The 27,600-nt window shown below is 34.9% G+C and overlaps 1 protein-coding gene across 3 annotated transcripts in view; it reads left to right on the top strand.

The window, feature by feature from the left end:
• LOC120636316 (ecotropic viral integration site 5 ortholog) overlaps positions 1-27,600 on the top strand; it is a 74,444-nt gene that overhangs the window by 43,536 nt on the left and 3,308 nt on the right. For 2 of the 3 annotated variants that reach the window (XM_039907744.1, XM_039907743.1), the window contains exons 4-15: positions 4,191-4,423; positions 5,024-5,215; positions 6,527-6,691; positions 7,822-8,016; positions 9,569-9,727; positions 11,037-11,270; positions 13,188-13,406; positions 15,390-15,497; positions 16,842-17,033; positions 18,345-18,512; positions 20,332-20,427; positions 20,835-20,936. In XM_039907744.1, the coding sequence (XP_039763678.1) occupies positions 4,191-4,423; positions 5,024-5,215; positions 6,527-6,691; positions 7,822-8,016; positions 9,569-9,727; positions 11,037-11,270; positions 13,188-13,406; positions 15,390-15,497; positions 16,842-17,033; positions 18,345-18,512; positions 20,332-20,427; positions 20,835-20,936 (2,063 nt within the window). Of the gene's footprint in view, positions 1-4,190; positions 4,424-5,023; positions 5,216-6,526; positions 6,692-7,821; positions 8,017-9,568; positions 9,728-11,036; positions 11,271-13,187; positions 13,407-15,389; positions 15,498-16,841; positions 17,034-18,344; positions 18,513-20,331; positions 20,428-20,834; positions 20,937-24,563; positions 24,596-27,600 lie in introns of all 3 variants that reach the window. The other variant, XM_039907745.1, reaches the window with a different exon arrangement.

Below are 27,600 nucleotides of genomic sequence, written 5' to 3'. Positions count from 1 at the left end.
TTAGTAGACACAGAGTGCATACAAGTGTATGCGCCACCAAAATAGCAGTTCTTGACCGGTCCCGGATGTCGAGAGAGGTCGCCTGAAAATCAGCGATCACAAAACCACTGCTACAGCATAACGCTGAGGCGATACTCTGTTTGGGAGAAACAACACCACAGATATGTCACTGCCAACATGGAACTATATTTGTTTTTTTTTAGCTTATTTAAGTTTATTTGGTTACCTCATTTTAAGATCCTTTCTTTTTTTTTTATATATAATTTAAGTTGTCAATGATAAGTATTTGTGTAACGTGTACTTTATATGTAAATTGCTGTGTTGATTTTTTTCCCCAAATAAAAGATTTTATTATTATTATTATTATTGTTTTGAAAAGCACGTAAAAGCACGTCATTTCCTAAAAAAACTGACTACAAATACCATGAACGAAAAACAATCGCGTTATATTAAAAAACTTGCCCTTTTTTGAGTCAAAGAGTAATTTTGTAATGTTAACGTACGTAAAGTACAATGCGAGCTATATGCTCTTATTGCGAAGTGATTGCGAACGTAGGATCTTATTATTTCGTTTGTACTTCGTTATAACTCATGTGTAAACTTACTAAATAATCTTGCGAACTAAAGCGCGAGCGAAAATTGTTTGCTTACCTACAAGAATAAAATCTAGTTATTGAAATTGTACTTCGATCTATTATTTGATCTAAATTTTTGATCTAAACACACAGTTTCTCTGACAATTCAATTATGTATACCATTCTGAATCATTCCATATAGAAGATGACTGACAGAACAAGATGGCGGATTACGTATATTTTTTCGTAATCCCCTCAGCATGGGATTCAAAGGGAACTAAAATTAAAGTGTATATATATATATGATTAGTATGTTATACTTATGTACTTTAGATGCTTCTTCCCAATAGTAAGCAAAATATGTTTGGAAGTGAATCCACGCACGTAAATCGTAGAACGATCATATACATATATTAGATTGGACTACGCCCCACTATAAAAAAAAAATTAAAAGAAAAAGCCCTTTTTAATTTAAATATCAATTTTACCATTGAGTCTTATAACTAATAGTGTGTGTACTCATACATACAATATTTCAATGAAGTTATAAACTGTAATTTATTATTAGACTAAGTGCAACGCAATAACAATTATTTGGTTGTAGTGTTGTAACCGACATAATTACCGAGGTCTTCGGTGAAACTATCGCAAGTGCGATTGTAATAGTTATTTTTTAATGTATTTATTCATATTTGAAGAGTATAGAAATGGGGGTGAAACAAGAAACGTCAAAAATGAAAAATATGAAAAAACCTAAAAACATTGTAGTCCGCTGGTTCGAATAAGTTTTAAAACCATGTACATTGTATACATACTGGCCTACAAGCACCCACAAAACTTTTAAAACGTATTAATTTTTTTCCATACTAGGCTTCAAAACCAATTTGATAAGCTTACTTATGTAAAGTTATGACTCATATTACTATAAGTTCCGACATTCCTTGTTAACTATATGTTTTTGACCTTCAAGTACCTAATATTAATATATTTATAACACAAGACTTAGAACTGTACCCTTCATTTGTATATTCCTATGATTATGTAAATTCATACAAGCGTCAAAGGCCAAAGCATTAATTAGAAATAAAGTATCTCTAAAATATCAAGGATCCAAAAACATTTCCTCTTGATTCGACTTCTGTTCAAACTTTAACGCTTCTGCCGATAAAATTATTTACTAAGCAAACGCGTTATTTCATTACAACGCGATTGAATTATAATTAATATAATGTAGAAACAAAATGGGAACAAAAAGTAAGCTATATTTTATATAGCTTACTTTTTGTTCCCATTTTGTTAGAGTAGAGCGAGACCTCCTGTTACAAGTAAATTATACCTATGCCTAAAAGGAGATCTCAGCGTATTTAAGATACGAATTATCAATGAGATATGATTGTTATTATTATTAATTATTATACTGAAATTGTGCTAACTTCCTAAGAATGCACATGTTTGGTTGTTTTCACTGTAAAAAAACACCTTTACTTTAATTTACTATAGACGTACATTATAACCGCCTCGTGGACCAATATGGTGTTCTGTTACAATCCCAGAATCTCAGTACCAGCTCGAAGTTTGCAAAAATTTCGCAGTGTTCACCTCCGTACCTCGGAGAGTACGTTTAGGTGCCGTACGCTATATGTTAATAATCTGTAAAACCTGCATTGAACCAGTGGGTTGGTGGATCTATGCCATAAAATCCATTTGTTTCTTTTACCAGTGTAAATTCTACCAAAGTAGGGAAGATAGTTTTTTATTACTAATGTTATTAGAATCGTAAATTGAGTCGCCATTTTTAAAAAATCATGACGTTTTATATGATTATACTTAACATTATTAATAACGAAGGCGTGAGTACTAAAATACATTAAAGTTTCGACAACGCTGGCACCACTACAAGTATTAGTGACAAAATATTTTTTTTGCGTCATATTTTGTTTGTAGTCTTCTTTAAAACACCATGCTATTTTCTTATTATACCAATTTACTAGAATTAGTGTTCTATTGAATGCAAATGAACTGCTTAAAAGGTTTTTTTTTTTTTTTTTTTGTGCGCAGCTAACTGCTAAGCGAAAATATTTATATATATTTTATGCCCTTAACGAATTTATTGCCGCGAAATTTGTATACATAACACACAATGGCCAGTACGTCTCGAGAGACGGTTCAAACACTGTCTAAGCGACACTTCTTTGTAAATAAATGAGCCGATACGCGAGCTACATTTACGGCCGCAAATATGGCAGTTGAACCCTTCGGCCCAATCTCAAGACCCCGTGGTATGCCTTCGTATCCTTTTTTGAGCAAGAACTATTTGGAACATGAAAAATATAGCTATACCAGCTCGTTAAACACTGGAGGAAATTGACAATATCATGCTGAGTTATACACGAAGACTTAAATTATAATGGTGACTATATCTCATGGCTCATGAAAACGTGAGTTAGTTGGGCCATGTTGATTTTACAGTGATAGTATTGATTTTACAAACCTGCCTAACGCTGGTTTTGTTCTAACACTAACCATCGCCTCTGGAAGTTTCTAATGTATATCTTAAACTGTCAAATACCAACCAACAAATATATAAAGCAAAATGTACTTAACAACGCACATAGCGGGATACTAGATTTTTATATAAACAATGCTTACCTGGCAGCTTTGCACGTCTAGTGCTGACACGAGCCAGAGAAGCCATAGTGTTGCTATAAAGTTATAAGCGCTGATGCCTACCTTTAAAATTTAACTACATACAGACTGACTTGACGTTTGCAAAGTGCTTATAAACTAGGCCTACTTAAAATAAATGAAGTTTGAACTAAGAGCTAGCGAATTAATCACGCGATTACTTTTCGAAATTCCGTAGCACTTGCAATCAAATAGAGATACATGCACTTGCGATTTCTTCACTTGTGATTTGTTATAAATAGCACGCTTTGTGTTGCGGATTAAATTCACGCGAACATTTTTCTGCCGTATGAAGATGTACATCACTGTCGAGAACTAAGTACATAAAAACAAAAAAGACGAGGAATTTTTATCGCAGTGCGTAGTAGGTGAAATTCTGTATGGTGAATAAAAATTCGATGTAGAAAAACTTGCATACCTCTTTTTCACAAAACCGATTAGCTGTAAGCAACCTACCAAGGTAAAAAAAAACGTTTGAGTCGTCACGGGATGCCTGGCAGATGTGAAACATCGAAATAGTTTTTTGTAAGTTATTGCAGATATTGCATAATGAAAAGATAAAGCATTACAAATTTGTTCCACAAATAAAAAATAAAAACAACGAAATGGATAAAACCACTCCTTTTTAGAAGTCGGTTAATAATGACTGTTTTATTACAAAATTAATATTCATTTTTATTGTTACATACGCAATACAAAAACTCAATACGATAGCGTGGCGATGCGTCGCCACAGCCTGTGTCGCCACGCCAAAAATCAGGATTACCCTCCGCCTATAGATGTTTCACATCAAAAAGTATTTCAGCCACCCTGATAATTTTATTCACATGTACAACAATTCAATGATATTTTATACAATTTTGTACAACTGTAGTTGGCTATAGCTTTGCAGCTATTCTTACTATATCCTCGACCATTTTCCGTCCGCAGCGTCAAGCTCGAGCCATGAAGAAGCCAGAATCGGTAGTAATGGCGAGGAAGACTTATGGAGTCTTTGGGGAAGACTCGTCAGCAATTGGGAGTCGGAGTGGCGACGTCGCAACCAGTTCGTACGCGACCTGGTCCGCCAAGGCGTGCCGCATCACTTTAGGGGCATCGTATGGCAGCTACTGGCGGGAGTTGACTCCTCGCCGGATAAGAAGTTATATGCCTCTTATATCAAGGTAATACGCCTCCTCCATTTAACTCCATACGCCTTTGCGTAAATTATGGAGAACTCTCAGGCATACAGGTTCGATGTTTTCCTTCACTCTCGATGTTTGATAAAATCTCCAGTACGAGTTATAAAATACTTAAGGATAGTCGTTGTAAGAATTATAAAAAGCCTGCCCTCAAGTATATATAACACGTACTGGAGATTTTCTTCATTTTATATCATGTGCATACCCTCTATGCACCCCACTGTTCACTAGCGAGGGCTAGCATCGGCAGGCATATCTTTAATTACTTTAATAACGCCTGTCCGACCAGGTACTTTGGTTGAGCTCTGCTCTTGAACAAGTCGCGGCGGCCGAATATTCAGCAAGCAACCATGTTGAAGTTTAGATTCGGGCAGCTTTTTTTTTCTTAATTATATACTTGGATCGAGTGGACTAATTTTAGTGTAATGCATACAAATGGAACGCAGAGCTAGATCGGAAAGACCAGTAAACACCGGTCCACTAGACGGAGCTGGCAAATTTGAGATTATGTTAGAAATACCCGTCAGGTCCAATCGCAACTTTAGCATATATCAATTATAATTGTAATGTTTTTTTCCACAGGCCAAATCAGCGTGCGAGAAGGTGATCCGACGTGACATTGCGCGGACATACCCGGAACATGATTTTTTCAAAGAGAAAGATGGTCTTGGCCAGGAATCTCTTTTCAATGTGATGAAGGCTTACTCGCTTCACGATAGAGAAGTTGGATATTGCCAGGGTTCGGGGTTCATTGTTGGGCTATTGCTCATGCAGGTAAATTTGAATCTAAATTAATAGTAATTTTGAATTAAAATTGAAGTGCCGAGTCCATTATAATACCGTTTGTTATACTTTGTCTAATTTAGGATTATAATTTTGGCAAATGCAATTAAAGTTTTATATTCTTTTCCCGTGAAATTAAATATAGATAATCGTACATACGGATCTGAAACGTGTTCGCTTGCTATGGCCTTATAAGAAGGCTTAGATTCACTCAGCGGGCGATGGAAAGAGCTACGCGAGTATCTCCACGTAATCAAATAAGAAATGAGATGTTTCGAGGAAGTCACAGTTATCGATATAGCTCAGCGAGTCGTGAAGCTGAAGTGGCAATGGGCGGGGTACGTGCCGGGGGGTTCTCTCAGCTACATAGCTGCAAAATTAACAGATGGAAATTATGTTTGTTAAAAGAACTATGTTTGTATATTTTAAAAAATATTCTTTGTATTATAAATGTAATATTAATGTACATAATCTGACAATACACCATTGCCGAGAAACTATCGATTTTAATTTCTATGCATGAATAATCATCATCGAGTAGGTTCATTAACTAATATAGAATAACTCTTCACTACTGTGAACTGTCAAAATTAACATCCTACATTAGACAAAGCATAAGAGTGTAAAGTGTAAAAGCACACGGTTTAGTGACCAATGTTATGATCATCGGGACGTCATATATATTTGTTTATACTTTCCTAGTACCTAAAGTTTTGTAACTGTAGATACTAGTATCAAATCACCCCATTACAGGGCGCGGGTCTCCTTCCACAATGAGTTAAGGCGTTTTCCACCAAGCTGGCTCAATGCGGTTTGGTGGGTTCAAAACGCATCTGAACATTGAGAGAACACTCAGGCATGCAGGTTTCTTCACAATGTTTTCCTGCGCCGTTAAAGCAAGTCTTAATTTTTTTAAACGCACATAATTTAGAAAAGTTAGAGGTGCGTGCTGAGATTCGAACTCTGACCCTCGAAAGTACTATCACCGCTTCACTAGGCTATCACGACTTTAGAGATAGATTCTTCTAGAAGACCTAAATTGACTGAACCTTTCCCTGTTTTTAAGTTCATCATAACTACCTACCCATTCCTGGCCCTTAAACGGACCGTCTCTCTTAGAATGAGAATATTATAGGCAGCAGTCCACCACGCTGGCCAAGTGCATATAGATGCTTCACACGTCTTTTTAGAACATTATGGAGATCTCTCAAGCGTGCAGGTTTCCTCGCGATGTTTCCTAACCACTAGTCTATCACCCCTTGCATTGATGTTTTGAGGTTAATTAGAGTTAATTTTCAACAGATGCCGGAGGAGGAAGCTTTCGCAGTATTATTGAAAATCATGCAACATCACAGGATGCGAGACATGTTCAAGCCGAGCATGGCAGAGCTGGGTCTATGCATGTTCCAACTAGAAAACCTCGTGCAGGAGCTCATACCTGATCTACACGTGCATTTCCAATCGCAGGTTCGTGTAATTTTTTTTTTTATTACAAAGAAGAATGCCGAACTCTCGTATAGTTCTGGACGCAGACTTATCTACGTTCACGAATAAAACTTCTTTGACGGCCGAGTGACGCAGTGGGCAGCGACGCTGCCTTCTGAGTCCAAGGCCGTGGGTTCGATTCCCGCAACTGGAGAGTGTTTGTGTGATGAACATGAACGTTTTTCAGTGTCTGGATGTTTATCTGTATATTATAAGTATTTATGTGTATTATATTCATAAAAAAATATTCATCAGCTATCTCAGTACCCATAACACAAGCTACGCTTACTTTGAGGCTAGATGGCGATGTGTGTATTGTCGTAGTATATTTATTTTTTATTATTATTCTAATACTTGTAGTACTTAACTAGAATTACAAAAAAGTCAATTGAATTCGGTCAAATAAAGTAGGGGTAGACAGCGGATAGTCATATTTTTGTTGAAAGTGAGGGCAGGTTTACATTTTATAATATCAATGCGAAATGACAATTATTGATTGTCTGACTAAAGCGAAAGCTTTTGTTGATTCCTATTTGGATAGTGTATTTTAAGTTATATTCATAGCAATAATATATTATGTTGTCTGAAGTGTAATAAGTTCGGAATAGGTATAATTTGCAATAGGTCGGTAGGTATATATATATATATATATATATATATGTATATATTTAGACTTCATTTCTGGATAAGCGAACGTAATCACACTTTCACAAACGATGGCGCTGCAGTCGCTAAAAGACTGTTGTAAAAGGTGTATACTTATTTCGGCATCCAGGGCAGGCCGCGATATCCAGACAGACGCAAAATCATGTCGATTCCGAAAATTCTTATATGCATTTTAAATTTTAAAAAACTGATAACCCTCATAGTGTAGGTATAAAACACTAATAAAAATTATGAAATTTGTAAACAGAACTGTACCGTAGTCAGGTACGGAACAGAATTTTTTCCTGTCATGGCGACAAAATACATCATACTTTTATCTATATAGAAAGTATTATGTTAATAGCATATCATATATATTATAGTACGGAAACAGAACTTAAGTGTATATGTGTATAAGCGTGTGTGAATATTATAAGCATAACAAATATGTTCTTAATTTTCCACAGAGCTTCAGTACATCGATATACGCCAGCAGCTGGTTTCTAACGCTGTTCACGACAACACTGTCGCTACCTCTTGCGTGTCGCATCATGGACGTATTCCTGTCGGAAGGTATCGAGATTGTGTTCAAAGTCGCCCTCGCTTTGCTCACCTTGGGCAAGGAAGATATCTTGTCGCTGGATATGGAAAGCATTCTAAAGGTAAGTTTGTTTAACGTTTTAAACTCACGATAGAAGTATAACATTTGCACTCACACACGTAGTCTTTATCGAGTATCAAAACAGTTTCAAGTCTGTGTAAAGTAAAACTCGTGTTGAGTCATATCAACCCGTTACCGACCCACTACAAGGAACGGTCTCCTCTAACAATGAGAAGGGGTTAGGGTGACCACGCTGGCCCAGTGCGGATTGGTATACTCCACAAACCTTTGTTTATTTATTTAGGAAAACCAACAGCTAATAAATTTTTTCATGTCTAAGTTTCTACGTTGTGAGCTAAGTGCATGTTCCACTTATTACAGGTTTTCAGAATGTTTACAAATAATTTCAATATTAATTACATTTTAAATATAACTGCATTACAAAATAAATATCTATCTATCTAATCTAATAAATCTAAATATCTAATATATATGGTTTCCTCACGATGTTTTTCTTCACCGCAGAAGCGAATGATATATTTATTCCTTAAAACGCACATAACTTAGAAAAGTGAGGCGTGCGGGTTGGGATTCGAACTCGGCCCCCCGAATTTGAAATCGAAGTCCTAACCACCGTGATATCACCGCTTCACGTGTTATAAAACTTCATTTCGGGCACTTTTTAGCTGGTAGTCGTTGGTAGAGGACGTTTGAAAAATAAACATCAGTAGTACACCATTTGCAACATCCATTATATTATGCAATATCCATAAAATCCATTTTACTATATATGCAAATCAAGGTGACAAGGCCTGTGGGACCTAATTATAAATGGGATTCTATTTAAAAATTCGAGAGTTCTAAAGATTTGAAGAAAGAACATGAAGAATATTGTTTAGCTATGACTGAGATAGGTTAAAAAACTTTAGTAAAATTAGTTAAGTATTTAACACCATCACCCTTTCACAATGGGTTCCACCCCTGATGGACTCATAGCTTTATATTATTGATTAGTTTGTAGTTCTATATATTTTTTATAAATAAGATATAGTGTGTGAGAACGCTTTATTATGTATATATCATACGTAATACTTAATAAATCGTTCTGGCACACTATATCTTATTTATAAAAAATATATAGAATCATATACGACACGTATATAGTTATATACGTTACGTTACATGAGAGAAAACAACAAAACAAAATAGTATAATTGCTTAGAAAAAAATCGCGCATGAATAATTATTGGGCTAGGCGTTTTGCAGTTATATCAGACACATACCCCTAATCAGTTTCTCCAACATTGCCTCCTACCAGACGAGAGAAAATTCGGAAAATCTAAATTCCAAATTGTGCCTGCTTGGAGATCGAAACCGGGACCTCGGATTATAGTTCTACAGATTTTACAGATGCGCATAATATCGTCGAGCATTACAAATGTATTTGATGGATGCTTGACGAAAACAACGTTAACGCAGACAAAAACATAAACATTATGATTGTTTTATCATTATTGAACACTGCACACATATGTGTTTATTGTATGAGTCACACGTATCGTATAATGATAGCGCTATCTGTTTTATCACAGTGATAACAATTTTGATTCCAGTTCATGCAAAAGGAATTACCATCGAAAGCCGAAGCCGATCAGGACGCGTTTATGAATCTCGCCTATTCCATCAAAGTTAATCCCAAGAAAATGAAGAAGTTAGAAAAAGAATACACTGTTATCAAGACTAAAGAGCAGGGTGACATCGCTGTTCTCAGAGTGAGTACCAAATAATTGATCTTAATCATATTTTTGAAGTGGATCAATAAACTACTAATGATCTGCTGATCCTTGAGACCTACCTTTGGGAAAGGCCTTTAGTAGAGTCGGGAACTTATAGGCATTATTATAAATGAGCCTCGAGATACCGATTGTACTGTTTTCAGTGACGTAATTGATCTGTATGTAATTACGTTATAAGTGTAATTTAAGACTTATAAGATGAACTAACTATTACCGGCGAATTCTTTTGCGTGTTTTTGGAGTTTTTAAAAAGTACGTGGTAACTGTTTTCGCAGGCTAAAATGCGTTATGTCGGTCTCCAGGATGTAAGCTATCTCTATGCAAAATTTTAGTACTATTGTTTTAGCTATGAATCGTGAATAGGTATTAGAGGCAAATTTTTAAAATCTAGATATTTTCGGGATAAAATATCCTAAGCTCATCCAGACCACAAGTTAAATATGTGCCAAATAACATCAAGATCGCTGCAGAATGCAACAAACAAACAGACAAATTAGCTCTTACTATGGATGGATAGCAACAGTTAAAAATTAAAATCTAAGTGTCATTACAAAACAATAGTAATCTGTATCTCGTTATTCATATATTGCTTTAGTATATACACTAATCTTCGTAACTGATGGTCGTTTCATTTGAATTCATACATCTCAATGGCAACGTGGCGGGATAAATTACCTGCGTTAATTTTAATAAATGAAGTATCAGCCAGCCTAGGGAGTCTGCGAATATTTGACTACAAAACTAATGAATGGCAAATATTAGAAGAAAATAGTGCAGTTTTTGAAAATTAACAAAGTGTCGGACGAACAACGTGAGATTAAAGTTCTTCTAACCCACCTCACCGATGAAACGGAGTGCTTTGTACGCAACTTGACTTAACCTCACGAGTTGGGTTTGCTAAGTTACACTGGGCTAGTCGTATTACTCGACATCCATTTCAAGCTCAGACAGTGCTCTTTGCTGATTAAGCGAAATTCGATGCAGCGTGCAGGAGTTCAGAGAGTCGTTAGGTGACTGAGCGGCGTGACTACGGTCTAGCGACTCCGGAAATGCCTTTGAAACGAACAAAATGGATCATTACGTCCTTGGCTTTAGCTCTGAGCCGGAACGCGATAAGAAGACAAAGGCCTCCATTTAAGCTGTATTCCGAGGTTAGGTGACCAATGCCACAGTCGTCACAAGTTAGTTTCGTGATGCATCAAGCGTGGTATTCGCCGCAGTTTAAAAAGAGCTGCCAGAGAATAACACGAAAGTTGGCTTTAATTTTCCTTCTATATGTACACAGTGTCTGCGTCAGGAGAACCGTTTACTCAAACAGAGGGTGGAACTCCTGGAAAAGGAGAGTTCAGCTTTAGCGGAGAGGCTGGTCCAAGGGCAAGTGGACAGAGCAGAGGGGGCAGAAGAGACCTTTGCTTTGGCACGCGAAGTGCAAGCGCTACGGCGGGCCAATATGGACGCTCAACAGCGGCTGGCGGTTGCCCAAGATGAGATTCGGAGTTTAGAAATGACTATAGCTGAGGTAAATACCTTGTTACTACTATTTACTTCGATAAAAATTTACTAGATTAGCTGTCTCATATAAATTTTAATAAATGAGTAGGGTTTCGTTATTATAAATATCTGTTAAAAGTGTTTAAAAATATTTTCACTATAAATAAAGTAAGGATGTTTTAGTCAAAGTCAAAAATATCTTTATTCAAGTAGGCCCATAGATGGCACTTTTGATGCGCACATAAGAATTACACGGTATTGAGATGATGGCGATAACCACATTCGTAAACTTTAAACTAAAGCTACGAGGGTTCCTAACGCGTCCTGGTCTAAGAAGAAGCCCACAACAAACTTAGCCGGGTGTTTTTTTTTTGTTACCATCATCTCACAATGTCATTTTAAATTATTAGAAGAGCAACCTGGTTAGAGCAATAATTTACACCCAAGCTTTTTTATCGTTTACGTAGTCCTTTATACTATAATAGGACTTTTCAATAAGCTTACGTTTAATACAAACTTTGAACTTTTTAAGAGACATCTCCAAGATGTCAATTGGTAGTTTATTGTAGAATTGTATGCAATTTCCATTAAACGAATTATGAATTTTATGTAACCTAGTATATTGCACTGTAAGTTTTTTCTTACTTTTAATGTTTAAATTATTGCAGTCACATTTTTTCTTAAATTTAGAAATGTTTTTATGAACGTACATTAAATTTTCAAATATGTACTGACTATACACTGTCATAATTTTTTGTTTTAAATTTATACACCACCTTCCGTCACTTACTCTTTAATTCATGTATGTGAACATTCGCTCACATATCTGGGGTTTTCACCAAGCTTTCTAACAATAATAGACTAGTAATTTGTAGTACGAATCCGTATTTCGTATTTGAGAACTTATTTTCACGGGTCTATCTAAGGGTGTCCCTTAGACAACATATCTAGTTCATATATTTAAGAATATACAAAACAGAAGTTTTCTGCAATGGACCATATTTCGTGCGGCACATTTCGCCTTTGAATTTCGGGGAACAAAAATCAATTCCTGCGATTTGAAATGCGCGCTGTGTGCCATCTTCTTGAGACAAACGCTTATTTTTAAGCTGAATCGAGTAAAATGTGAAATAATATTGATTGCTGTTACAACAACTGTAAGTAATCAGATAAAATGGTTGGCAACTTTTTTGGTTATTTCTCTTTATAACCGCTCAAAATAACTTTAGTTTCATTACTAGGCGCTTGTTTTTTCTAAACAACCTCGAAAATGGACATAAGTTGAACTAAACTTAATTATTAAGTGGAATCTGAATCTGCGAAAGGTGCAGAAGTCATTTGTGAGATTGAGATTGAGATTGCTTAATATGATTACCAAAGTAATTTTAGACCTGCCAATGCATAAGTTTAAACAATAGATTTAATAAATCCTGGTTACTGATGAATTTCTTAACGACAAGACTGCTTGGAAGTAGGCTCCGCTCTCAACTCTCACAAGACTGAAAATTCTGAACATTGTAAGCTGTAAAATTATGAATGAATGATGAAGAAGTGCAATCTGCTGAGTTTCAAGCCGACTCTTCTCGATAGAATCTGCTTTCCGAACAGGTGGTAGAGTCACTACAAACAGACTTACTGGACGTTACAAAAGTGCTACTAGGCTTAGTTAGAATTATAAAAAAAAATTGAATTTTATTTTAATTTTTTTTATTTTGAATTTTAGCATCGTGATGTCTCCTGGTAGTTCGTGTAATCATGGTCATTCTCATGTCTCTGCGACTATGAGCTTAATCTGGAAACATGAAGCAGTTTATATACAGGCTCATAAGGAATAATACCGACGCCTCCGGTTGATGATCAAAGGGTGGAATGTTTGAAATCTGCTTTAAAAAAAAAATTAAACAAAATACGTGCATGTTCTCAGCTGGGATGTTTAATTTTCCAGAATAATTCGAGGCAATCGTCACTGGAAGGCACTGAGGGTAACATTGCAAAGGGCGAGGAACTAGCCCGTTGCCTCCAACGCGAACTTGTGCGAGCGAGGCTCGACGCTGCAGAGCGGCAAGCCACCGAAAGGGAACTCAATGCAAGGATCGCGGAATTAGAAAACGAGAATAAGACACTGAGGAAACAGCGTGTGGACAACAACGTCGCCCACTTGCAGGTTTTTATTTTTGACAACAATGCCGCCCATTTGCAATTTTTTATTTTTGTTGTAACGTGTGGACAACAACGTCGTCCAGGTTTTTATTCTTACTGGCCTTAGAACCATACAGTACTTTTTTCTATCTAACTCTTCTTTAGTAGTCCAGTTAGAGGAATAGTTAGTATAACATCGTGGAATTTCATAACATTATCTTGGTAAGGATTTTTTTATTTGGTCGCTTTAATACTAATAGTTGATGGAAGATACAAAAAACTATTAATAAAGCTATTCAAGCTAACGGAAAAACTCGTATTATTGCCGAGTATTTAATCATTATTTATTAATTATTGAATATTCTATCATGTATTGATTCTCATTTTTTAAATTCTTAACACTATTGTATTTAATTATTATTTATTTTTCATCTTTTGCTTATTATTTTCTCTGATTAGTAATTTAGTCTCCGAAGTAACTCACTTTATTAGTTTTTGATTGCCTTATTTTCATTGCCTATTTTTTATATGAAAGATAACTTTAATGAGATACAGTTAAGATTATCTGTCGTAATAAGTGTAACTTATATCTACATTGGTATTGCCCTACTGCTCTTACAATGTTATGTGGATAGTGTTGTGGATTATATATTAACCCACACTTTTAGAGCAATTATTATATATATATATATATATATTAAATAGCTATAGATACAACGTGTAAATGAAAACCGAAATATCACTCCGCATACTTTAGACGTACATTATTGACTGACTCTGAGACTTATCCGTGAAACCGAAACACTAATAGTTTTTTAAGCAACCTAATACCGTAGTTTTTAATGAAAGAAATCAAATCAGATACAGCCACGCAACATCACACGCAAAATTAAAATCAAGTGGGTACGCGTCGCGTAGCGTAGGTACTATGCGCGTGACGGTCTTTTATCTTCATTAGGGTTGTGGTAAGTAAAACCTTAGAATGTTTCGAATTAGTTTGTATGGGGAAAAAAAATAGTATGCTTCTTTTGATTTAATATTTTTACAGGGTAATTCCTTATGAAATATTATTGTTATGCACATTTCAACATTATTTCATAATACGGATAAAGTACATACATAAGTGTAATATGTAATTGTTTTCTGTCCCAAATAAATAAAATACAGATCAGAAAACAGATGTCGTATGTGTCGTGGTGATTATGGGCAAACCCTCCCGTTGGAGGCCTTTACTACATCAGTGGACTGTTGTTTGATGATTTGAATCCATTAATTTACAAATAAAAATCCATTATATTCAATACAAGTGCTGTTACTGACATAGTCCGTCAGAGGATGGGTATTGATAATTGTTTTCTGATCTCCCGTTACCACACGGCACCGGGGCTGCATTCTAATATAGTTGGAACTAGCGGACTCAAAAAAATATTCTAATGTTGTCGCGGACTGTTTTATAGAACTTTAAAGAAACAACATTCCGACAATTCCGATATACTTACATGTTTGGCGTAACGTTTACCGTTCACGCATCGCACGCATCCGAATCTCTCAAAAAGGATGTTTTTGCCTGAGATTCCAATGTAAATGAATCTTAGCTAGATGGATTTATCGCCCCCGAAACCCTCTGTATACTAAATTTCATGAAAATCGTTGAAGCCGATTCCGAGATTCCAATTATATATATATAAGAATTAAAAGATATAAAATGAATAAAACCAAATACCTGGAGTCCTAAAATAATTTTATTTTATTGTGCTAAAAAAGGGGTTTTACTATAACTCTAAACTAGCCGAACTGTATTAACTTATTGCTTAAAAATTTGTTGATAACAACGATTAAAATAAACTTATTTTTGTGTGTAATAGAAAAAGAGAGGAAAATATTATATTGATCGTAACAAGTTGTAATAACCCACAAACTTATTCACATTAATGACGACATATAATGTTTAAGATTAATAATTAAATTTAAATACTGTAGAATTATAATTTAATGTTTTTGTTATTAGGATGAATTGATCGCTGTAAAATTGCGCGAAGCTGAAGCGAATCTTTCCTTGAAGGATTTGCGGCAACGCGTCTCGGAACTATCAGAGGCGTGGCAAAAACATTTGCAAGTAAGTAAATAAAACGGAATGAACACTTTAATATCACTTCTCTCCCATCTTTTTTGGACGGCCGAGTGGCGCAGTGGGCAGCGACCCTGCTTTCTAAGTCCAAGGTCGAAGGTTTTCACATTTTCCAGTTGTGGGTATCACCACAACTGGAAAATGTGTGTGTGTTGAACATGAATGTTTTTCCGTGTCTGGGTATTTATCTGTATATTATAAGTATTTACGTATATTATTCATAAAAATATTCAACAGTCATCTTGGTACCCATAAAACAAGCTACGCTTACTTTGTGGCTAGATGGCGATGTGTGCATTGTAGTATATTTATTTATTTATCTACTTTTACCATTTTATAGCTATGTATGCTTGTAGTTTATAAACTAATAGCTATTGCCCGCGTTTATAACGGTTTTTGTACAAAAACCGTTCCCCAATGGTTTGTTTTCCTGGGATAAAAAGTAGCCTTAGTTAGTCTTTTTTTTAATATATAGACATGCAGCCTAAGATGGGGCCTGCCTATAAGATGCCTATTCACTCTTGACTTGAAGGTCCTACTCTCTATCCTTTCAACTAAATCTTTGCCAAATATAAAGTCGATTGGTTGATGAGTTGTGGCGTAAAGTAAGGGCAAACAAACAAACAAAAACACTTTCTCATTTATAGCATTGGTATTGAAAATATTGATATTTATAAATGGTATAAACTATTTCAAAGAATGTAAAGCGTAATAACGTATGTACAACTAACAATAAAATATCAATGTTGTTTTTGCGCAATTTTGTGTTCAGTACCCCATCTGTGATCTTACTACACTAAACTAAACTCATTGTGCAGTTTTGTAGGCTTTATAAAATTGCTAATTTATTCGAGCGCAAATGTATATTATTTTATTACAAATAACCGAAACAAATCTTTGATATGTCTCTCAATAAATTCAAAGTTTTATATAAAACGTAAGAAAAATCCTATTATCATATTAAGGAATACCTAAACGATAAAAAAGCTTTGGTATGAATTGCTCTAACTTCATAGCTTAAATAATAATTTTCTGTGGGATGGTGGTAACAAAAAAATTACCCGGCTAAGTTTCTTGTGTGCTCATCTTAGACCAGGGCGCGTTTAGAACCCTCGTAGCTTTAGATTTAAGTTGGTGAACCAAGTTACCACCATCCCCTTACAATTATGTAAACATATATGTATGAACGCTTTAAATACCTGTGAATTAAGAATTTTAGAATTTGAATATAACTCGTGATGGGCCGGTTTTTAACGCTTAACGGGATTCTAGCGGGTTTATTGGAGACCTGCAGTGAATAGTTGTAAAGAAAATATTAAATATTGTTTACAGGAACACAGGCAAGAAGTTCCACCGCCACCAGCCCAGTCTAACGTGGTCTCCGACATAATGGCAACTCCCAAGAAACTTTTGAGGGCGTGGGAGGGCAGGTCTGCTGACTTGCAAAAGCTTGACGAGGAGTTGATGACCATAAGGATAAGGGAAGTTGAGGCGCTCACGGAATTGAAGGAGCTCAGACTTAAAGTGAGTTATTCAAAACTTTAGGGTTCGGCGTACCCAAAGGGTAAAACGGGATCCTATTACAAAGACTCCGCTGTCCGTTCATCTGTCCGTCTGTCTGTCAGTCACCAGGCTGTATCACTTAAACCGTGGTAGTTATGTGGTTGAAATGTTCATAGATTATATATTTCTGTTGCCGCTAAACAACAAATATAAAAAAACAACTGAATAAATTTAAGGCAAAAAAAACATTAGTTTTTAAGGGCTTTCGTAAGGGAGCCGTCGATTAATGATTTCTTTGCCGTTTTTTATACATTTGTTGACCATTTTGTGAATCGCACATAAAAATTTCATTCGCTTTCCTTCTGCCACTTTTCTTCCTGTAATAGCTAGACACTTTTAAATTGTTACTTCACATTAAATAATGAGTACGTGCCAAGTCTATGAAGTAGCCGACTGAAGTAGCTTGTACAATGAGTAATTGGAAACCGAAATAATGCTTTACAGGCTTTAGAGGTACATTATGTATTGCCTCTGAAACATATCTGTGCAACGAAAACCTGATAGTTTTTGAATAAACCATAACATGTAAAATTAAAATCATTCGACTCCGTTGTAGGTGCTATGCACGTGTCGGTCTTTCATCTTCAATAGGGTTGTCATAAGTAAACACTTAGAATATTTTTCAATTAGTTTGTATGGAAAAATAAATAAGCGTTTTTTTTTATTTCATATTTTTACAGGGTGATTCCTTATGAAATATACTTATGCATCCTACAACATTAATTCGTGAATCTGCTACACGTTGTATATAGCAAACGCACTATTGAAAGTGGACTGTAACAGTATTAATTTTAGAATTAAAAATAAACTTGCAGTGCAGTTAACTAGGCTGCATAAAATTAGTAATTCATTTAAGGGTAATTGCTTTTCTTTTTATAACAAATTACCAGATGATATCATTGAGATGTCTCTCAATAAGTTCAAAGTTTATATAAAACGTAAGCTTATAGAAAAATCCTATTACAATACTAAGGTTTACATGTATGATAAAAAAGCTTGGGTATGAATTGCTTTAACTTCATAGCTCAACATTAACTCGACTGTGAGATGGTGATGGTGATAACAAAAAAAAACCTGGCTAAGATTTTTTGTGGGCTTAGACCAGGGCGTGTTTGGAACCCTCCTAGCTTTAGTTTTAAGTTACCGAATGCAGTTATCACAATCACTAACATTAGTGTTACATGTTTAATGTAGGAACGCTTCATAAGTGCCTGTAATAAGGTCTTCATGGATAAAATATTTTTGAATTTGAATTTAAATTTGATCTTTCAGGAAATGGAGCTTCGCACCCAAGTGCAAGTATCAACGAATCAGCTGAGGAGACAGGATGAGGAGTTACGGCAATTGCGAGAGGCGCTCGACGCCGCATTACAACGAGAGCGCACCTTGCAGACCCGACAGAGGGAGTTCCAGCACAAGTACTCGGATCTAGAAAGCAAGGTGCGTTTTTGATATAAAACTTCTCACCTTTTGTAGCGTTATGATTTGAAACGATAGAGAAAGAAACACATAAATGTACGTGAGAGAATGAGATACCAGTTACCACACATTACATGTTTTGTTTTTCCATTTTGGTCACCATGGAAACGGAATGGCATGTAGATAGAGAAAGGATCACATAAATGTACGTGAGAGAATGAGATACCAGTTACCACACTTTACATGTATTTTTTTCCATTTTAGTCACCACGGAAACGGAATAGCATGTAGATAGATATAGGAACACATAAATGAGCGTGAGAGAATGAGATACCACACATTACATGTTTTGTTTTTCCATTATAGTCACCATGAAAATGGAATAGAATGTAGATAGAGAAAGAAACACATAAATGTACGTCAGAGAATTAGATACCACACATTACCTTTTTTTTTCTATTTTCGTCACCACGGAAACGGAATAGCATGTAGATAGATATAGGAACACATAAATGAACGTGAGAGAATGAGATACCCCACATTACGTTTTGTTTTCCATTATAGTCATCATGGAAATGGAATAGTATGTATATAAAGAAACAAACACATATATATATATAGGAGAGAATGAGATACCATACTTCACATATTTTGTTTCCTATTTTAGTTACCATGGAAACAGAATATTATGTAGATAAAGAAACAAACACATAAATATATAGAGGTTAATGATATACCAGAAGTGACTAACCGTTTGGATAGAAGCAGGCGCTACTTTGTGGAAATCCATGATATATTATGTAAATTAAGTTTAATTTTCTATACTCCGCGCAAGCAGGAGTATCTGTATGGTGTAATTTATAATTTCTTCAATCCTTGTACTACACACCAAACAGATCTTAGGCAATGTACCCTCTACGCATGTTTCGCTCTGAATTGTATTCATTGTAAAGTCAACGTCTCCTAAGGATGTTCCGGTTTCGGAGCGAAACCATACAGATTCTCCTGCCTTCCGCGGAGTTTAGCAAATTAAGCTTAATTTTCATAATATGACTAGTTTGTTCGGGAAACAACTCCTTAATGTTGAGTCGTTTCTGATGCTTCAATATTAGTCGTTTCTGCATATTCTTAATTCTGTATACGTATGTATGGATGCCACACTTTTGTGTCTTGCGCTATTCTCAGCATCAAATTTAGATATGTTAGTGATGATGCAATATAAAAAGGTAACGAGCTAACCTTTAGAGGCAGTTACCTATATTTATGTTTAGTTTTTTCATTGTATAGTGTTTGTTTGGCAAATATGAAGTTATGGGCAACTGTCATTGTCAGTTGTGACAGGTGACGTAAATTTATTGGCATCTGACAACACGAATGTCTATGTCAAGGGAGACTTCAAAAACTGGAGGGATACGGTCGGTTGGGTAAGAGCGGTGACCGTTCGTTAAAATCAGTCTTCTGGGATAATCGAACTTGGTTATACAGTACACTATACACAACAGAAACTAAATGTTGGTGAAGTGAAACCATGAACGGAGAAGAAGAAACCCGAGCCCGGCGACGACCACGTTACGCTCTTCCAGGTGACACCACAGTTCATCCCCGGGTTCCTTAAATCTGTTGTAGGGTTTTCCTTCTCCCCGGATCGTCGACGTAACAGGGTTTTTGACCAGTGTAAGCATAAAGCAGGAAAATGGTATTAAATGGAAAGCCTGCTAAACGAGACATATAAAAATTGTAGGTAATGCAGTGCCTTTGCGCATGTATGAAGTGCACACCGCTGATGCTATACTGTTGTATGTACCTTAATGTATATTAAATGCCCCATATTAACCAACAGGCTAAATATGAATCGATGCAAGCCAACATTCGGAACATGGAGGACGCGCAGAGAATAGCCGAATTAGAAAATGAAGTCTCAGAATACAAATTAAAAGTGAGTACAGTTACTGCCTTTATTAGTTCACGAGTCTTTGTAATAAACAGGTTTTATCATCATCGTCTCATACTGCCTTTATTAGTTCATGAGTCTATATAATAAACAGGTTTTATCATTGTCGTCTCACTACAGGGCACAAATCTCCTCCCACAATGAGAAGGGGTTAAGGCCGTAATCTACCACGCTGGCCCAGTACGCATCGGTTGATTCCGCCCGCCTTTGAGAACATTACGGAGAACTCTGCGGCCACCGTTTAAGCAAGTGAATAATTGCTTAAAACTCACTGTGAAAAGTTAGAGATCGAACTCGGCCCCCCGAAAGTGATGTCGAAGTGTCGAAGTCCCATTGTGTTATCCCACTGTGTTATCATCGCTTCTAATATTATGATTATAAAAACGTTTCAGCACGAAGTGATGGCAACGGAGGGCGAGCTTCGTAGCAACAATATGGACGATTCGGACAGAGTTCGGGAATTGCAGGAACAAGTCACTGAACTTAAGGCTGAGGTAAAATCCACACCCGACTAAAAATTAAAAGCAGTAACTGACTGACTGACTGCCGCAAGAGACGCAACAGTTCGTTAGAGATATTAGTGTAACTTTTCATTTAAACAAACGTAACTAACGCTTACGTAAATCTGATATTTTGTATTGTTGACCAATCGATATTGGCTACTCCATACAAAAGACGGATAAACTTAACTGCAGAGTTGCGTTTGTAACTTGAAAAGTTACACTAGTGCTTAGTACTAAAAATGCCAACGTAAAATGCGAATACTAAACTATATCCAGCAAAAATGGACCGGGTATCGGACTAGCCAAGATCACCCAAAATTCTTCTGCTAGACCGATGTGATATTTTTGTGACGACTCTGTTCGTATTTTCATTGGGTGAGCAAAAAGTTGCGTCTCTTGCGGCACTTTTTACAAGTAGTCAAGTTTTGAGACAAAACTGAGTTCAAATAAGTGCCCAGCCCTTTATTGGTGTCCTTCAATTTCGTAATTCTCTTGTCGCCTTTTAATAATGCCTTTTTACTACCTATACATTTTGGATTAAAGCGAACTCTTTTACTAGTTTGCGTTTAAACTAAAATTAAAAGTCGGAGGTCCTAGTATAAGTTAACATAGGTGAGAGTTACGTTAATTTGTCCATTTTGTTTGGATTTGCCAAAATTACTTAGTTTGGCTGTCTATACGAACGGAATACAATTCGTTAACTGCACCCAATGAGGAATAAACACTGTCAATTAGTTCCGCCTAGAGGGTGCTAAATGTTTGATATAATTGTTTACAAAACTTGGAATTTGTATTTTTTTATACTTTTTCGATTTTTCACACATTTTTATAAAAAAAAAAAAAATGGATATTAAATCATAAAAATCACACATATTAACAACTTTTGTTTGTAATAAGTGACAGCCACAGACACATAATCTGAGATCGGCGACAAATGACAAGTAACGAATAGACAGCGCCCTCTACCTAAAAGTTTTCAGTAATCTTCCTCATTGAAAACTTATACCAGGAGCTTAGTTAAATTTTAATACAATAAATTGTACAGGGCAATTAAATGGTACTAGTATTTTAATTTTTAAGCGCCTTATGCTTTGTCTAGTCACTTTGTATCGACATTGGCGTTATCAACGAAATTGAAGGCTGATCTATGAATGAAGTTTGTACTTAATGACCATTTAGGGTTACATACGTCTCTTATGTGCCAAATCTCTAGATTTTAATATATTAATTATATTAAATACGATTGTAATGTTTACCCTTGAATCCTTTTATACAAAGCTTATTTCTTCTTGTTTTCCACTTTTATAACTTTTACATGATTTTCATAACGTACCATTTTTTATAGTAGGTATTTTGAAAGTATACCTATTAACTTTTAGAGAACAGTTATAAAAGAATTTGATACAAAAACGTCTTTATAGGAATAAATGTATTAATGCATAATTTATGAAATAAAGATACACGCCATTGCACTAAAATGTATCATGAACTAACATCTCGTGCCTTGCTTTGCTTAAAACCAAGTGCTATTTAGTTGAACTACACGAATTTATATATTTTCATTATTTTGTTTATTCGATTATGTAATAGTTTCTATATAATAGGATTTCTTGTACAAGAAACGACTAAAAACACTTCATTGCAAAAAAATTACATACTTATTTTTGTGCTGCGATCCACCTGGTCCTGAATTATATCCATCGTGTGTCGTGCAACTCGACGTACGATGAGGTGAAAATATTAACGTCAAAAAATGCATTGCAGATTCTCTAAGACTTCAAATATTTAATTTAAAAAAAAAAATCATGATGACGATATTTTTTGCTACTAAATATAAATTAGTAGTAGTATTAGTATGTATTTTCATTCTTAAACTATAATGAAAACAAATACTGTTGATAAAATTGGTTGTTTTAAGAAAATAATTTGGAATTAATTTTGTTTTCATTTATATTGTTTGCCGTAAATAGCACCATCGTAAAAAGTATTCCGAATTTATTTAAATTTTCTACTTACCACCGGCGTAAACTGTAGCCCTTGTGACAAACGTACAGACAGCGTACGGCACCCTAAGAGTAATAACTATACTATAACGGGTCACAGTACTTTTGAACGCTTAGTGTCAATCTATATTAGAGTGTTTATTAAACGGTAACATTTTTACGATTTATTTTGATAATCGGACTGGATTACTGTACATTTTGTAGTTAAATTCACTACAAAGCTTCAGTTTTATGTTTATTAGTATAATTCAACATAGTATTTTCTATAACCAACAGTTTTATAAAAGTAATTTCGTCAATTTAAATTATAAGTTTACTTTTTTTTGGGAATACATTGTACTACAATTTATCGTTAGTTTCAACTAAATGGCACATAATGGTACAGCACCTATTAAAATACATGCTTTGTAAATAAATCACAATAAAAAGAGCACTAACTCTTCATGGTATTCATTAAGGTGCTTTTTGTTAACAGAATGTTCACCTAATAATTTTCACGTACTGTTTAACTCGATGTTTAATTGTAACTTATGGAGCCGTCTTGAAATTTTCATGTTTGCAGATATTCATTCAAAAGCTAAACTAGCTTTTAAATTTACAAAGGTTTAGGTCCGGCAGACAAATATCTTAGTGATTTAGGCCACAAACTATGGGGGAAAATGGGCTGAAGAGGTGAACAAATTAAGATAGAGGTGTGAAAGGGATGAAAAAGTACCCATATGTATTCGTTACTGTAGGAATCAACACTGGTTACTTGTTCACGTATGCATATCATAATTAAATTTTTAAGATGCATCTAAAATGGTTTGCTTGTTTTTGGTTTTAATAAGCGTATCATAATATAATTATTGAGATTCGTCTGAAATAAGTTCAGTTAAAAAATTACTATTTAATCTATGATGTTCATAGAAGAAAAGTATTTATTTCTAGGAAAACAACGTCGTGAAATTTAATTATAGCGTGTACTGATATATCTCCGCCAGTAACTAACACTTTTAGTTGTCTATTAAATCAATTCAGTAACAAATTCAAATCTGTTTAGCCTTATTTACTTATATCTCGTATTAAAAAAAAAGGGGATGGCGGAGTAAAATAACTGTACGTGTATAATATATTGGCTTTTTGCGGTGCCTCATACCTTATCTTTGCACAGTACCCTACAGCAGTTACTACGCCCGACGCCGTGAAATGGAGTTGGCACAACGATTTACGATCTCACCGATAGCATATAGTATGTTACGTTATTGTGTGTTGGCCTTACAAATCATTAGAGGCTTGTTCGTTTTTATTTTAAACATAGCTCGCTAAGTTTAATGTGATTTTAGTAGAGTTTAGTACAGAAAAACGGTTTTCTAACAGCTATCTATTCGTCCAGAATCTCAAATTCAGTTAAGTAAGCAGTTTTTTCTATATATTGCTGAAAGTCATTTGTAAATTAAAATATAGATAATCGACTTAACAATATTTTAAATTATACACATGGCGACACAAAAAGTTATGTCTGCAAAATTAAAATTTTTAAATGAAGACGTTATTAACATTTTATCATTTATCATATTAACATTTTCGTTGCATTAACTAAATGATATGAATGCAAAATTTTTGAAATTTACAGATAAAATTTGTAACATTATACTGAGACGTCGAGTAAGTAAAACCGTAGATTTCTTAGTACTTTGGAATTCAAATGTGTCTGTATAGAACTAACCATAAATAATACGTATATAAAGTTACCTCTATGCGAAATAATTTACTACATTTAGATACTGTTTTTCGTTCAGTAATTGAAATGGTTGATGGAATTCGTGTTGTTCCGTTCAATATTTGTAGCAGGTTAAGTGACATTAAAGACGAAAGTTTTCTGTTCATTTTGCATCGTTTTTGCTTTTGTTTATTTTCGATTCATCCGTGCCTTGCTAAGCTTATAACAATGGTACAGGATTTCTTTGAAAGCATTTAATTTATATTACAAAATTTTTTACACTCAGTGTGCCAGTTTTCATGCAAGCCTCACAATATCGTTAGCGCTAATCTATCATTTTGTATGGAGCCACGAATGTCTTAATTTGAAGTCCATACAAACTTGGTAGTTTAACGTAACGCCGCTGTAACATTTGTTAACTTGGAAACTGGCACTAGGGCACATAACGACATGTTAAAGTAAAATAATTATAAGGTTAGCACAGCAGACATCATGAATTGCTAGCCCAATCATTCCTATGAACATTTGCTCCTTAATAAGATTAAAACTGCATTCAAATTAGCTAACATATTAAGTCATATGGATACAGCACGGCCGCATTGCTGCAATCGCCTATATGTATTTTTAAACATTCGTCACGGCGACGTTACTGTTAATCTATCACTATATATGTAAAGGCCTGGAATGCCCTCCCATCTTCCGTCTCCCCCGATACCTATAATCTGGGTACCTTCAAATCAAGAGTGAATAGGCATCTTCTAGGCAAGCGCGCTTCATCTAAGGTTGCATCATCACTTACCATCAGGTGTGATTGCAGTCAAGCACTTGTCTATATATTTAAAAAAAAAAATTATGGACGACCTAACATCATGATTTGACAACTCTTAATATTTTTCAGATAAACTTAACGCCGCTGTCACGTTCCTGAAATTGTCAATTTACATTGGAGACCCAATGTAAGTTGTCCATTTTACGAACCTCGTAGAATTCAAATATATATATATATACCATCTATATATATATATATATATATATATATATATATAGATGGTAAAGTGTTATATATATATATATAAATATATATAACACTTTACCACCATCTGAACACAAAGATAGCTAGTTTCAAAAACGGTTTGAAACCGCTTAAAATCTTCCAATAGCTTGAATTTATATTAAATTGTAATTGAGGCGCTGTCGATTTCCAAACAAAATAATTTCAACGTATATCGGCTAATTTGAATGCAACCATGAGACGGCTGTAGGATTTCCTATTAACGTATAAATAAAAATATTTTTTTTAGCAAATTAGTACGTTGAAAATGAGAAATTTTTCAGATTTTATAAGAAAATACAAATATATCACAAAACAACGTTTTCGGCTTATGTTTTGATTATTTTATCCGCAAGAAATCTAAGGGCCGTCTCTGGCGCTAATCATATATCAGCATGTTTACATTAAATTAAGTACTTTTGACTGTGTAATGTTGATTTTGGGTGTTGGTACTAATCAAACGATATTTTGATGATCGGTATTAACTAAATTGGCTTAATTTTACACTGTTTCGTATTTGTGTTAATTGTCACACGTGTTACAGGTAACTATAAGGGAGTATTGTTTTATAATAATGTGCTTGTGGGTGGTATTGTATGTACATTTTACACAATTGCTTAGTGTGTTATTAATCTTTAAGGTGCGTTGTATTCGTTTATAAACATTTTCAAAGTACAATGACCCCAAATTCATATGAAATTCAAGTCGTAACTTAATGTCAAGTGTGCAAAACACCTACGTGATCTATACTTTATAACTCCAAAACTACTTTAAAGCTTCAAAACATCTCGCTTGTACATATCAACGCATTAATTTAACTAAAATGGGAATGTTTGTGCACACAGGTGCTCAATGCACGCTTGACTAGTTACGACAATATGCGACATCGATTGGCATTACTTTTATGCTATGAAGTGTGCTGTCAAAATTTACGTTCCCAAACAGTTAGTAACGTGTTGTTAATATTTCGATGCTATATAAAAGTAAAGCCAAGATCAGAGCATGCGTCTAACACGTCTAACGTCATTCATGCTTACGCAGATTTCCTAATGGATAATAGAATTTCTTCTATTTACGTAATATTATCAGGAGGCCCTATTCAGGCTACGATGCTTTCAGTTCTGCACCGTTATGCCGTTTATATCCCATTTCGTATCCATCTATCCATCCCACGTACGAAGCACTTCGCTTCCTTATTTCTGATGCGCACTGCAGAGCTCTTGAAGGCACATACTTTCAAATAGGAGGAAAGGATTTAGACCTTGTATACTCACTCATTATTTAGTACTCTGGGAAATCTAAGCGAGCAGACGAATGGTGAGACTCGGTCTTCGCTGATCCTTAATCAAAGTTTATTACTGGGGTTTGTACTTCGAAAAGGTTATTTAATCACGGTTTGTGTTACTTTTTAGTTTTTTTTGTTACCTTGCCGTTTCACTGTGTGTATGACCGTAAACGGAGGACGCTTTTTGTTACCGATAAAAATCATTTTTGCGGTAGTATAAAATATTATAGTATTATAAAAAAAAATTCTGTCGTACTAAATAATTATAACTTTAAAAAAAAGCGTTTTTCACAGTTGTCAAAATTCCATGAAAAATAACGATACCCAATTTGACTACAATCTTAATTTATATAGGTAAGATCGCCATTGAACTGTCAAATATATTGATAGTATTAGAGACATGAAGAGGAGAAAGTCCGGGGTATATCAGCGTAGTTTTTTTTGACTATACCAGAATGTATAAATGTTTTTCTTAAAAGTAAACTAAAGTAATCAAATGCTGGTCTGTTTGTGATAAAATTAGCAAATATTAGATTACAGCGTTTGCCTATGAAATCACCGATAGCCTAAAGGTCGACAGTATACGTCAAAATTATGCACTTTTTTTTGCTATA

This window comes from Pararge aegeria, chromosome Z (assembly GCF_905163445.1).
Source record: "Pararge aegeria chromosome Z, ilParAegt1.1, whole genome shotgun sequence".
Taxonomy (NCBI): domain Eukaryota; kingdom Metazoa; phylum Arthropoda; class Insecta; order Lepidoptera; family Nymphalidae; genus Pararge; species Pararge aegeria.
The sequence above is the reverse complement of the archived record's forward strand: the minus strand, read 5'-3'. Positions and strand labels throughout refer to the sequence as shown.